Raw genomic sequence first — 14,163 nt, 5'->3', positions numbered from 1 at the left:
AGTAGACGCTGGGAGGGCTTATAAAACATACAACAGGCGGTTTTGTATTATTTCTTGCATTTATGGTGAAGAATTATAAAAAAGTCTATAAATTGCACCGCTCAGGAACTCATTGTATTTTTCCTCTTGAATGTAACATTTTCATCTAAATATGTGGGCAGTTGTTCAAATATTTGTTTAAAAAAGCAAGAAAGAATGAAAAACGAAACTAAGTTATGCGATGAAAAGCATTATGTAAGGTGATAAATGTGGGATTGACATCATTTGTGGGAGTTGGACAGAAAATCTTCAGAAATGACATGAAAATCAACAAAAAGCTGTCATAGGAGCTTGATGTCCTCCACATTTCCATCCCTTTTTCTTCTGTCAGCATGCAGACAGTAAAGGTATTTTCTACGGGGGCGTAAAAACATTTGAGTTTATGCTCCAAATGTCTCTGACGAAAATCAAAAATAATTTCCCAGCAGCATTTGAGTCCAAAGTCTGTGCCCACTCCTTCATATTGATTTTTCATTATTTTTAGACTTCCCATGCCTTTAAATGTTTCTTTTTAAGAAGGTCATGTTGTAGATGTGTCATCAGTTCTTGTTTCAGATGATTCAGATTCATATCGTAGAGTAATTTCACTAAGAAACAGGGATTTAAAGTGACAGAGGCATCACATTTCCTTTCATGTTGAATAATTTGGGAAAATGTAAACGTTACTTGTCTCCCTTTTGTGTCAATGGAGGACCACATTTACAACCTCATGAAAAGCGACAGCTACGCTCGTTTCCTGCGATCCAATGTGTACCAGGACCTGCTGAATGCAAGGAAGAAGGTGAGGAAGCGGCTGATTTTTATCTTATTTTCTGAGTACGTTGGTGAATGCACGCTTTGACATGTTCAGGGTTTCACAACAGTGGGAGGTTTTGTAGCTGCTGCCAAGAGAAAGCAAAAGTTGTGTAGTTCTTTCCTTTTTTTGATCATGACAGCTGAGGCAGGTTGAAATAAAAGCAGTGACTTTCCTCCTGTCTTTTTTCGTCTGCTGTGATTCTGACTCTAAAGCCGGAAACGGATCAAGGCCGGAGGACCTCTCTGGAGAAGTTCACTCGTACTGTGGTGAGCATCTCACTGCCTCTAAAGCTGCATTCCTCCAAGCCAGAGCTGTCAGACCACAGCAAACACACATGTATTATTAATGCTACTCATACTTACAATAATTGGAAGTTGCTCAAATATTCCATGTTGATTCATAAATAGTTGCACTTAAGTTTTTTTTTGCCTGATAGTGGATTGAAAACAAAAGGATTGTTTTCAAAAGGACAAACCTTTTATTCAATTTTCAGGGTCCTGATTGAGCTTGTTTGGATTTTTAATGAGAGAATAATAAATAAAAAAAACATGCAACATAAAAAAGTTTTTGAAAAAAAAGTTAAAAAGGAAGCAAATTCATGTAGAGTCATTTTTAATTATTGACTGTAACCAAACTACAATGTGAGAGTAAACCTGAAACAACAGTTTCAGGTCCGCTCAAGTTCCACACTTCTTGAATTGATTTACTAAATCCTGTGATAACATGGCAGACCTTTTAAAAATATAAACGGATTCTAAAAGTGAGCTGTCAGGGTATGCTTGGATATAGGCTCCAGCAACCCCATTACCTCAGAAGGGATGAAGGGGGTATGGAAAATAGCTGGATAGATACACATTGTAAATTAGCTTTAAAATGACTTTATATATTTATTAATAATTATTTATACATATTAATATAGTTTGATTTTTATTAGATTTTTTTAAATTAATGTTAAGCAGTACTATTATTATGTTATTACTATTGGAAACACTATTCCTGCACAAACTGGTTATAAATGAAACGTGAAAAGACACAGAGCTCTCTTCATGTTTATGAGCGTAAAGATGGATCAACTGCAATGAAACAAACAATTAAACTAGGATTTTAGCCAAAATACTGAGATGACTTGGGGATAGTTGAGGTTTTTAATTGACCAGGTGTTAGAACATTCCTGAATTCTGAGATTCATAGAAATTATTCCAAAATATTTGAGTGAAATTAAATAAAGGAGACTAGGATAAGTAAAGTTTCCATAAAGAAAGTAAGCTTGTGCCCCTCCCCTTCTGTCTGTCTGTTCCCAGGGCAAATCTCTGACAGGCAAGCGCCTCACCGGCCTCATGCAGTCATCCTGACGAGGTCTAGATGCAGACCAGGAAAAACCAGAATACAAGCTCACCAGTGGAGAGCAGGTGGAAACCAACACTGGCGCCTGTGGATGAAGAAGCAAGCTCACATTGGCTGATCCTCATCATCACTACCACATCTGGATGTGACCTCAGAGACACTGACGAGGACGGACGGCGCGCAATAACTCAGCAGACCCGACGCGGGGACAGCTGTCACGGCGGAGTCGATGAAACAATGCGGCTTGCCTTTCGAAGGCTTGAACCAAATGAGGCGGTGTTCTCTTTGCAGTGTCTAAACTCATGTGGTAGCTTCACTGTCAGTGCTGTAAACATGGAACGCTTGAATGTTTTAACTGACCATGGACTTAGATTAATGCTGTAGTAACATCCCTGTTGTATCTCCTACATTCACTAGAAGAGAAGAAGGAAAGAAGGTTGAGCTTTACAGTAAACATCACCCAACCTGATGCTTTTCTGCACAAGCTTTGAGATTGGCTCTGAAGACACATGCATGTCTTTGTGCATTTTGTTTAGAAATCAGTAGATGGAGAAAAGTTTGCACAACATGACTGTAAAAAGCACATTTTAAAGCAACTGCTCTTAAAAATTCAAGCAAAAAATATAAAATTTGGCAACAAAATCTACATTGTGTACTTCTTTTTAATCAAACACAGCCAACATAAGTTTCATTATAGGGAAAAAGAAATGGTAAAGGTTTTTGTTTTAAGTCAAATATGTATTGAAAGCTCAGTTTGAACATCGAAAAATGATAAAAGCTGGACTATCAAGTCTATTTATGAAAGGTTAAATGACTATATATTTATTAAAATTTGTTATTTTTACTCTGACTTTAACCCTATAATGCTAATTCACCATCCATCTACAATAAATTGAATGCTACTAAATGTTTTCACGTATTTATTTTTCTAAATTAATATTTTTGCTTAAAATTAAGGTTTTTTTATTTTAAAAAATGGCTTTAAAGTTTTGATTTTTTATCAACATTCTATTACTCTTAGAAACAATCTGTTTTCTGTGTTATATAAATTGGAAAATCATCTGCGTTAAAAATTATTAAAGCAAAGGTAAATATCGGTTAAAGAGGTTTGGTTCTAGAATAGAGCCATGTGGAACTCCAAAGCAGACTCTATAGCCCAAAAAGGACATAATTTACATTCAAGAAATGTAAATATGCTTAAATTTAAATTCTCATTCTGATCATCTCTTGTTCTGTTATAAAAGTGTTCCCAGTGGTCTTTTAATTAGGATTGTGCCATTTTTAGCCAAAATAAAATAAAATAAACTAATTTTTAGGACATATTTCTGCAGAGTGGCAGGAGTTCATCAGAAATCCCTTAGGAATAACCCCGCCCCCCCTTCCCACTCCCTGTTGCTGAGGGCTTGGAGCATGGAGCTGCCCGGCATATTTTCTACATAACAAGTACGATCTTTTTCAAACTGCCTTTGCCTCGTCTGCTCCAAATTTTAAAAACATACTCAAAATTGCAAGCTTGGTTTTATGAATATATGTCCTCCATCATCAAAATGAAATCCTTCATTAAACACCAATTTTCATTGGATCTTTAAAAACTACCTCTGCTGGAATGCCTGCAAAAAAATCAAGAGCCATGCATTAACCAGAGATTCATTAGATCATTAATCATTAATATTGTTCTTTCTTATCAATTTAAGAATTTTTTAGACGTGAAGAAAACCGTGGTTTGGATTCAGTCTGCTTCTTTCAACCCTAAAGATTTTATAATCTAGATACCGTCATGTGAATTAATTAGTTTTAAAAAAAAACACATTACCCATCAGTCTGTGAGTTTTTATTAAACTGTCCGCTTCAGTAGGATGATTCCATCCTTTTTTTAACAAAATAAAGATGAGTGCAGTATGAAAAAAGCAATTTGTTTATGGAAGACTGTCTGATGATGAATGTTTTTCTTCACACAGGATCCGAAATTCTTTTGTGGAATACATCTACTGCCCTCTAGTGCATCAGGAATGTAAGCGCACTTTGTTTGCAATGACCATTTGATATTTTTAAACTTGATTTAGCATTTTAAAAATATTATTTTTCCAAGTTTTCAGCACTGCTACATCACCAAAAAGAATGTTTCCTATAAGGTAAAAAAAAACTGCCTAAGGCTCACATTTCTAGCTCGACAGCCTTACATGTGTTGTAAAGGATGTTAAAGCCCCTGCATTCTAAATTACCATCCACGCCGCCATTGCATCCCATCATGCATCAAACAGCCTGACAACAGAAAGTCCCTCTTCTGTTCTCCCTCTTCAGCGATGGCAGTTAAAGCCTGTTTAATGTTTAATGCACACTTTAAAGGAAATAAGCCGTGAGGCCTTAACAAGAAGGCGAAATCATCACTTCAGAGCGATCATAAACTCCAATGACAAACCAATAAACACGCCTCATATTTCAGCTCTCACAGCTTTATTGAGCGGAGCCTTACAGGGTTGGGTAAAGGCAGTAAATCCAGTTAAAGCGCAGGGGTGACTTGAAATAATCACTTCCACAGCAAGTGTTTTAAAGAAATTGGCCTAAAAAGAAAAGAAGAAAAACTTCTGCCACATCAAACCAAGTGTATTAACAACAGAAAGTTGCTGTCGATCTGAAAACATGCACAGAACCAACCCCCCATCTGTGTCAGGGAGGAGTTAGGCCCCTTTAGGACAAGAGAGAGGCTGAACTCCTTTAATCTCCAGGGCCTTGTTGAACTGCACATCCATGGTCTTTGACGCCTTGGTGATCTTCAGGTTCTTCAGACAGCCTTTGAAGGACCTTTTTGTGGACAGACCTGCCTGGTGGACTCCATCTGATAGAACCCAGAAAACATTTCTTTGATGCAAAAAGAAGGATTTTTGTATTTCCTGGAGTTTGAGAATCATGGCTTCATACCCGGATATCCTCCCACGTAGATTGGGTCGTTGGTGTCGCAGGTGCTGGAGCGAGCATTCGGAGACTCTGCTCGGCTCTTCCGCCCATCCACCTCCAGCTCCAGCTTGTGGCGGAGCTTGGTGGCCGTGACCGCGTGCCACAGACCGTCGCAGAAACCCGCTCCGTCAGGAGCGTGCTCTGCTGTGATTCTTCCAGCTCCGTTGTCGACGTGGAAGAGCAACTGCGAGGAAAATGAATCGTGAGAGGACTCGGACTGATTGATTCGGTTACCTTGAGTAGCTGCAAAGTTGATTACAATCTTATGATTGGTTACCTTCCCCTGGACAATCTCCAGACCCAGTCCATCTTTGTCCTGGTTACTGACGGTCAAAAGCACGCCGTTGGTTCTGGTGGTTCGGAACTCCAGAGCTATCGACACATCCAGACCAACCCTATAAGAGGCGACTGGATAACACACAGGGTGAGGAGGGGTCACTTTTACAACTCGTTCACACAAAAAAAATATCTGTTTTCTTTTTAGGTGATCATTATTTTAGCTGACCTGCTTTCAGATACCCTGTGCCGTCAAAATAAGAGCCAGTTTCCGTCTCCCTGAAGCATCTCCCGACCATGTGACTGGAAGAAGGGGCCGCCATGTTCAGTTTGAAGTCCTCCATGACTGTAATGCAAAAGAAGAGGAACATTTAGGAAAGGGCAAGAGAGTTTCCTCCTCTTTTTAACTGTTCTGTCACTCAGCAGGTTTTCACAGTTCTTCTTTCTAACTGCACCTTTGTGCAATTTTTTCCCCCTGCAACATCCTCAAGAACATAACAAAATTTGCACACACCTAGTACCCCATGAAAAATAATTTTTGACATGGTGAATAGCCCCTCCCCCCATGATGACATCACAGTGGGCGAAACTGTCCGAAACAAGAATCTCTTATGGGGCTCAAAAAAAACAACTAACAAAACCAAAACACATGTGTCGCGGATATCTGAAGGGATTATGGGATGGACACAGGACCCTTTCGTTGCACATTTTCCCATAGTTTTGCTGACCTTTGACCCCTCTACCCTCTGCCTAGACAATGCATCATAACACCTCAAGCATCATTGGGAAGCTAGTTGGGAAAACAAAATGTTGCTTTTTAAGTTTGTAGATTTTGAACTGCGTTGGTGTGGTGAGCATGAAACAGCGGCGTTCTTTTATTATTTGGCCTTCTCACTGTTGATGGTGAATTTCTCTATTCCATTTTTAAATATTGTTTGCCACGCCAGGAATGAAATCCCCCCCCCCCCCCCCCCCCCAACATCAGTACCTGCAGGGGCAGATTTTGTGCCAACAGGACTTCCAACCATCTTCAAGTTTCGAATGCAACCGTTGAGACTGTAGAGAATCTGGAAAAAGAAAAAAGAATATAAAATAATTTTGTGTTTCTAAAAAAAAGGAATAAGAAATAGTCAGTAAATTCTTTAAGATGTTTCCATTCTTCATCTGGAATGTCATTAAGCTTTTGAAAGACGTGTGGATTTCTTGTATTTACCGGTCCTATTCTCCTGGTGATGTAGTTTTGTGGTAATCCACCGACATACAAGGTTCCCACAACATCTAACAGGTCAGCCTGTCAAGAAAAAAAGGGACCAACGTTTGGACTTTTTAACTGCCATCTATTAACTTTTGTAGTTCCTAATAATTAGACTTTCTGATCCAAATAGAAGAAGAAAAAAACTCAGATACCTTATTTGGGCTGGTCATCTGTTTGCTGTACAGCCCGTCTACTGTTAGAACTCCTCTCTGCTTATTTCGACTCACACGGATCTAGAAAAAAAAATCAGAATTGGAATGAAAACCACCGTAATCTTAAATATCCCACCTGAGTGACAAAATTGTTTTAGAAAAATATATATTTTTAATTTGCTAATAAGCAAAAAGCTTAATGTAATAAAACCATAAATAATAAATCTTAAATGTAACACTTTCTCAAGCGACAATTCACTTTCCCCACTTGGTTCAATTGTATAATATGCGGTTCAGTTTTAAACCAAAATTCAAAGGATTCAAAGAAGTTTATGGTCATATGTACAGTAAGGAAACAGGTTTCCCTGTACAATGAGATGCTTACTAAATGCCATAAGGTTAAAGGTTAAATAAAAGATGGGGTAGGATATTTACAGGAGATCTGAAAAATTCCCACCAAAAATAAAATATAACTATGCATCAGTAAGGATGGATACTTTTAGATGTGTATATAAAGTTATTGCTAAGAAAATGTTTATCTGGACTTGTTTTTTGTTAAGACTGAATTCATATATAAATCAGCTGTTGTGCAATAGTTGGTTTTGTAACTATTTTTTACCTAACAGATTTAAATGCTGTAAATTCCTGCAGAAATCCTTGTTTCCCTGCAAAAACAAGTCCAGATAAAAACTTTTCATAGCAATAACTTTATATACACATATGAAAGTATCCATCTTTAATGATTGGAAGAAATCTGAGGGGAAAACACAGCGAAATATATCGGTGAATACAAATTAGAAGCATATGTGTGTACCTTGTGCCAGCTGCCATCATTGATAGAGAAAGGAACGCAGCCTGAGATGTTTCCACGGCCGAGGTCGTATCCCAGACAAACCTGCCCGTCTTTGATCTATCAGAGGACACAAAGATGCTTGGAGAAACCGCAGGAATTCCAGTAAACACACAATATTGTTGTAGTTTTGATGCTCGGGCAGAAAAAGTGATGTAAGATGTAAACCCAGCTGTGCGTTCAGCATGAATTTTAAAGCTGTAACACATTGTTTGACAAAGCATCCGATGCTTTCATGAGAGATCTGGATACCTGAATGGAGACAAAGTCAGCGTGGTTGATCCTCGCCATGTAAAGAACAAGTCCCGACTGTTCCTTTGTCCTCAGATCAAACTCCAGGATCAGCCTGAAAAAAAAAAAAAAAAGATCACGACAGCCATTAGTTTCATGAAGAATGTTGGAGAAACTGGAGTATAACCACTGTTTTCACCACTTTTACACTAAAAAATCTTTTTCGGAAAGTTCAGTCCAGCTATGTCAGCTATGAAGGCCACCATAAAAGAAAAGAAAATTGCTTTCAATGTGCTCCATGTCTCTCTTTTGGTTCATATTTTTCTTAATTAACAGCCTTTTGCCTCATAAATTTATTACTTTAATCTTGCAAATTTTCCATTTATGAATTGTAAAATTTGTAATGTAATTCTCATAAAATATTGACTTTCTTCTCATAATCTTATGAAATTTTTCTCCAAAAATGCTGTCTTAGTTTCCACAATTTTATGACTTCATTCTTTTAAATTGTTGACTTTCTTTTCATAATCTACCAGGTTTTGTATCTTACATAAATTGTTACATTTAAAAAAAATAATTAAATGACTTTATTTCCACAAGTTGTTCACTTTCTTGTCATTATTTTACTACTTTTTTTTACCCCAAACTGTTGACTAATTTATTTACTAATTTATCATTTTTTTTCTTATAAACTTGATTATTTTTCCTCATAATTTCATAACTTTATTCTAGAAAATTACTAACTTTCTTCTTATATTTTAAAATGATTTTATTCCCGTAAACCAGGGGTCGGGAACCTATGGCTCGCGAGCCATATATGGCTCTTTTGATGGTCACATGTGGCTCGCAGACAAATCTTTAATTATAGTTTTTTTTTTCATTAGACCAGTCCTTCTCGGGCGCGATGCGATGCCAGAGGCGCGCAGTAGTAGCAGTGCTTAGAGAGAGAAATCTGCGCCAGCGCTATCAGTTACTATTATCTATTATTTCACAGAGTTTGTACCAGCTGGAAACCTGTGAATTGACGTGCCTAAAACTGCGCGCTCCCGTCTCTGAGAAAGAGCGCGCAGATGCGGAGACGGGATGTGTGAGGGAGAAAGCAGAGGGTGGGGGTGAGGGGTTGTGGGGACAGCAGGTGAATCGCGCAGGGATTATAAAAACGTAAAACCCGCTGCCCGTCACTCACTGCAGCGTGAGAGTGTATGTTTGACTCCAGGTCTGCATGTGAGCAGTCTTTGTCACATCTACAGAACATTCGTACCTACGATGACGTTTAAAGTCTCAACGCCTGAACGAAGCAGAAACTCACCACGTATCAACCAGACTAGACCATCAGCAAAACTACCACGAGAAATACTCATCATTTATCAGCAACAGAATAACAATGTTATTAAAAAGAATCTACAGACTTATTGTACTTTAAAAATGTTGAAATTAAATCAAATGCACACATTCATTTGTATATTTAGTTTTAAACAAATTGTCGCGGACTGAGTTGGATGGCTGTTGGGTCGCGTTAAAAGTTCTGGAGTTCATTGAACGCGTCAAGCAGAGATCTGATTGGCTCTCAGTTCTGTCGCTCAGCCTGTTGTTAGGTAGTTTGGACCAATGGGGTTCAGCTATGGGCCGAATAAGGGAAATGGGAGGGCTGCAGCGGGAGCAGGGGAATATAAAGTTGGGAGAAGCGCTCTCGTGTCGGCGGGAGAGATTCAGGAGTTGCTGAATTAATTGTACGGCGTTTGTTGCGGTCTGCAGTAACCAGAATAAAGAATCTTAAAAGAGGTTAAGTCTCAGTGCCTCAGTGTGGGAAAGAGACGCTACATTATTGTATGGCTCTTTCGAAATTACATTTCAAAATATGTGGCATTTTATGGCTCTCTTGGCCAAAAAGGTTCCCGACCCCTGCCGTAAACTATTGACTTTTTTCATAATTTCTCGATTTTATTCTCACAAATTGTTGAATTTTTCTCAAAACTTTCGATTTTCTTCTTGTAAATTGATACATTTTTTCCCCGATCATAATTTTATTTTACTCTCATAAATTGGTAACAATTCTACCCGCTTGTTTACTACTACATTTAGATTTTTTTTCAAATAAATGTACAAGTTTTATTTCCTGTAAATTTCCTTTTTACATAATTTCTTGACTTATTCTTGTCAATTTTTAACTTTCTTTTTCAATCTAATCGAGAGCAGACAGGATGATTGGATCATAAAAGACTTTGATCTTTCCATGAGCTAAAGCCAGAGAAACATTCATCTACAAGGACCAAATGATCACATTGTCCCTCTCTTTAGCTAAAATGAATAAGATTAGACAGCCGTTCCTCTAGCAGCCCATTCGATTTAACCTAATTACTCATGAAGCCTTTTGTCAATGTGATCATTGTCAGCAACAGTTGCTCATGCTGTTGCTCATCTCTTCTTACTTTGACAGAATTCACACATGTGGATGTTCCAGAAACATCTGCTTTCAGAGAGTTTCTCACTTAATGTTGAGATATCTGTCAAGTAAATTTGCTGAGCAGAACTTAGCAATAAGGATGTCTTTGTTTGTTTTTTAATGCAAATTTACTTCTTTCAGTGTTTTAAATTACAGTTGCATAGGAAGGCAGGCAAAAACCATCAACTCATTTCCCGGCGTACTGACCTCTCTCTGACTTTGGCGTCATCGAAGCTGAAGCTCATGTGGCTGTTCTTGGTCAATCCAAACTGGTATGCCATCTCAATTACTTTGGGAGGCTCTGCAGACGCACATGAATCCTGAAGATTGGAGACACAGGTCAACGGTACTGACAGGAGCTAGAATACACAGTTGGAACATCAGCTGACTGCATGTTCCACAGCTTATTTCCCAAGGCAATTACCAGGCTCAATTCTAAAATACACAGATAAAATCTGCAACAGCACATTCATATGTACATGTTTATATATGTGTAAATGTATACCAGTGTATCTGTACTTCTGTCCAGTTAAGCATTTACCCAACGTCAACACTCTCTACCTCATTGCTATTTTTTTTTCTTTTCTTGCACATCTGACATGTTTGCACACAATTTTGAACGTAATTTGTGGACATTTTGTTATTATAGTTTAAATTTGTGCACTTGTACATGTTGTTCATACTGATATATTTTATGTTATATTTCGTTATTTTCATCTTGCACTAAAATGGTGAAGCGTGAATTTCATTAATGGACAATGACAATACAAGCCTGTCTGTCTGTCTGTCTGTCTGTCTGTCTAAATAAAATACAATACAATTCTGCCTCTGATATCCACGGATCTAGGTTAAAATAAAAAATAAAAAAAAACCTTCAGGTCTGCCTATTTCCAGCTAGATCAAAAAAATCCTTCACTGTTTTCTCCATTTTCTTCCATTTTCTAAGTGACTAAATTAAGTGGAATCTGGATTTAATGGTACATTGTGAATTTGTGACAGATGGCATGAAGGGGTTCAATGCATTTTTTTTGATTTAAAAAGAACCGAGTAACTCATAATCTTCCTAGAAGTTGATAAAAAATAAATAAATACAGAAAGATTTATGTTAATATTGCACATATTTAACATGATGCGAATGTGCAATTTTCTATCTAACCCTTAGTCATATCCACCGTTTACAAAGATGTAGGGATGGAGCCAACCCCCCTATTAGCTTAGTTTTTATTCAAAACGTAATGTTTCAAAAATGTCTTAGTTTTGAAATGTTTGGTTTGAACAAACATAACCAGAGTTATGATAAATAATTGTGATTCCGCTGAAATAATTTCTTGGAACTTTGTATATAGTTTTCTTTGCCGATTCTTTTTTTTTTAAGATTATTTTTAATTGTTTTCCCAGGTCTTTGCTTTGTTTGTGGATTTATACATTTTTATTTAGTCTCTACATGTATGATTTTCTGTTATAAAACATAAACTGTTTTATCTCAAATTTTGGGGATTTCTGCAGTAAAAGAAATGAAGTTTACCACTTAGAATTGAGGTTTTTTTAGGACACATTCAGGTTTGTCTAGGAAATATATGTAATAAGATCTGTAAAAAAAAGAGATTGGAGTTGTACTGAAAAGATTGCCACAGAAAATTTTTTAAAGATAACTTAATCAAACAAATTATGAAGTCAAAAATATAGCTAAAAAAAAAACAAAACAGGACTACTAAGGATTAGTTGCCTACATTTGCAGTTCTGCCAGTGACCACACGGTGTCACTGTTGTTATACATGAATGCCCGTCAGTTTTCCTTATTTAGTTGAGAAATTATTACTTTTCTGCCATCTTTCCACTTCCTTATAATATGCATTAATGTCAGCAACTCCATATCTTAATTTCTTTTAGGTTTTTAGTCACATATTTCACTTTTTAATTTCTACTTTTGGTTTTCCTAGAATTCTTCTAAAATTCTTTAGTTACATTTTTCTTATGTATCCCATTACCTTGTGCTATCCTGTGGGGTCAAGATGACCATTGATGTGTTCTCCCTACCATGACAAAGGTGGATAAAGGTGGAGAGGATTTCAAATAATCCATGGACACCAGTGAAGATCACAAATCATTAAAGAAAAAAGTTCAGCGCACTGTTTAGTGGGTCTAGATGTGCCTAGGATAGCACAAGGGTTACTTTTGCATCATCTGCTCTACAGAAACATATTTTACTTTTCTGGTAAGACCATTTCTCAATATCTGCCAATGTCCTCCTATAAAACCTATTCCTCTCTTTTCTACCACCTCTTTTGCCTAAAGCCTTCTGAGTTTCTCGCTGTCACTAGAAGTTCTCTTGCTCTCTCTCATTAAACCCAAACTCTGCTCCGGATCTAACCTGTTCTATCGTTGAGCTCATTCCCTTCTCTGTTCGTGTCCCTCTGAGTGAGCGATAAAGGCGCCATTCTGTCGCTTTTGAACAGAGACGACAAAACGCAAGCAGGTCTGAGACATCGGTGTGCGAGTGTCTCCATCTCCTCTCTGCTATTGTTCCCTTTCAAGTCAAGACATTCTCTGGGCTGTGACCTTGCCTTGTAACGAACACCCCCTTTACCCCTTTACTTCTGCTGTCCTCATAGCCACTCCTCCTCCTCAACTGCCCCCTTTTTTTCCGTTTTTCTATGTAACAAAGGAAAGACATCAGTTGTTCAGAAGCTCTTTACTTTGCTCTCCTTTCATTCTTCTCCAGCTTCTTCTCCTCCGTCTTTCCATTAAAGCCAACAAAAAGGGTGCACCATTCAGACTCTTCCTTTTTTCCAAGGCTGCACAATTTCTTTCTTCTCCGTCCTCTGTTTTCTCCCCCCTTTTCATCCTCCTTTTTTCTCGTGCCCTCTGCATCTTTCCATTAAGCTAACAATAGGCAGACGTTTCCATTCAGTCCTGTCATTGGAGGTCACACCACCAGAAGCAGAAGTGAATTAGTCCGGATTGTGCGTGTGCTGATGAATTTTTGTGTGCATATCTATTGTTGGTGAAATTCATAGAAGCCAAGAGGTCATCCTTTGACTTACTGTACTGCACATTTATATATAAAAAAAAGTCTTGTTTCAGATGAAAGTAGTAACATTTAAGCACAAATAAGTGCATTTGTCAGCCCCCAAATTCTTTGAAATACAGATTTGCACCAAAATTAGGAGGTTTCTGTTAGAAAAAAAGTTTAAATTTGTAGTTAAGTTCTTAAATCTGAGGGTTGAAGCAGATAAAAAGCAGAAAATATATATATATTTAGGAAACTGTTCAACTCCTGATAAATTTGTTGTTCATAAATTCATTTACCAAACCAGTTTTATTCATTTTCCCCAATTTTTCAAAAGATGCAGGGATGTCAGTGTGTGTGTGTGTTTGTACCAAATCTGTGTCGGGATCCAGGTTAATTGCGGGTGGGGCTACAGCAGCAGTGGGAGGGGCAGGGGGCGTGGTCTCCTAAATGGCAGCATTTAAGAAAGAAGCAGATAAATGAGCCCAAGCCAGAAAGATTGAAAGCCCAAAAAGCAGCCGGAAGATCATGAAAGCATTAAGAAAGATCAAGAAACTTTTATTTTATATGCACAAATACAAAAATACTGACTGAGAAATTCTGAGAATTATTTACCGGTAGCTAAGATAGATATATCTAAATTGTTTGCATATCTGTAGATGCGTACATTTCTTTACATACTGCCTTTTTAAATGAGTGCAGCAGAATGGTTAAATGGAAACAATATTCAAGTTGTCACATTCTAATAAAAGCCAGAAAAAATGTGATTTTTTTTTTTCTCTTTTCTGCTTGATAATGTGCAGCAGAGTGGA

General features: G+C 37.6%; 2 protein-coding genes across 8 annotated transcripts in view; one reads left to right on the top strand and one right to left on the bottom strand.

The window, feature by feature from the left end:
• The window catches only part of LOC101160614 (regulator of G-protein signaling 6), a 44,714-nt gene extending 41,628 nt beyond the window's left edge, over positions 1 to 3,086 (top strand). For both annotated transcript variants that reach the window (XM_023953161.2, XM_020714677.2), the window contains 3 exons: positions 731 to 820; positions 1,048 to 1,101; positions 2,137 to 3,086. In XM_023953161.2, coding sequence (XP_023808929.1) covers positions 731 to 820; positions 1,048 to 1,101; positions 2,137 to 2,187 — 195 coding nt within the window. In that variant the 3' untranslated portion in view covers positions 2,188 to 3,086. The remainder of the gene's footprint in view (positions 1 to 730; positions 821 to 1,047; positions 1,102 to 2,136) is intronic.
• Positions 3,087 to 4,616: 1,530 nt separating this feature from the next.
• lama2 (laminin, alpha 2) overlaps positions 4,617 to 14,163 on the bottom strand; it is a 179,025-nt gene continuing 169,478 nt past the window's right edge. For all 6 annotated transcript variants that reach the window (XM_078942947.1, XM_078942948.1, XM_078942949.1 and 3 more), the window contains 11 exons: positions 13,723 to 13,797; positions 10,549 to 10,661; positions 7,920 to 8,013; positions 7,632 to 7,727; positions 6,818 to 6,898; positions 6,624 to 6,701; positions 6,399 to 6,477; positions 5,640 to 5,756; positions 5,412 to 5,542; positions 5,099 to 5,318; positions 4,617 to 5,015 (listed from right to left, as the gene is read on the bottom strand). In XM_078942947.1, coding sequence (XP_078799073.1) covers positions 4,858 to 5,015; positions 5,099 to 5,318; positions 5,412 to 5,542; positions 5,640 to 5,756; positions 6,399 to 6,477; positions 6,624 to 6,701; positions 6,818 to 6,898; positions 7,632 to 7,727; positions 7,920 to 8,013; positions 10,549 to 10,661; positions 13,723 to 13,797 — 1,242 coding nt within the window. In that variant the 3' untranslated portion in view covers positions 4,617 to 4,857. The remainder of the gene's footprint in view (positions 5,016 to 5,098; positions 5,319 to 5,411; positions 5,543 to 5,639; positions 5,757 to 6,398; positions 6,478 to 6,623; positions 6,702 to 6,817; positions 6,899 to 7,631; positions 7,728 to 7,919; positions 8,014 to 10,548; positions 10,662 to 13,722; positions 13,798 to 14,163) is intronic.

The sequence above is a fragment of the Oryzias latipes genome, chromosome 24, assembly GCF_053564925.1.
Source record: "Oryzias latipes strain Hd-rR chromosome 24, Olatipes_Hd-rR_3.1".
NCBI classification, from domain to species: Eukaryota; Metazoa; Chordata; class Actinopteri; order Beloniformes; family Adrianichthyidae; genus Oryzias; species Oryzias latipes.
This window is presented reverse-complemented; position numbering and strand designations above follow the sequence as displayed.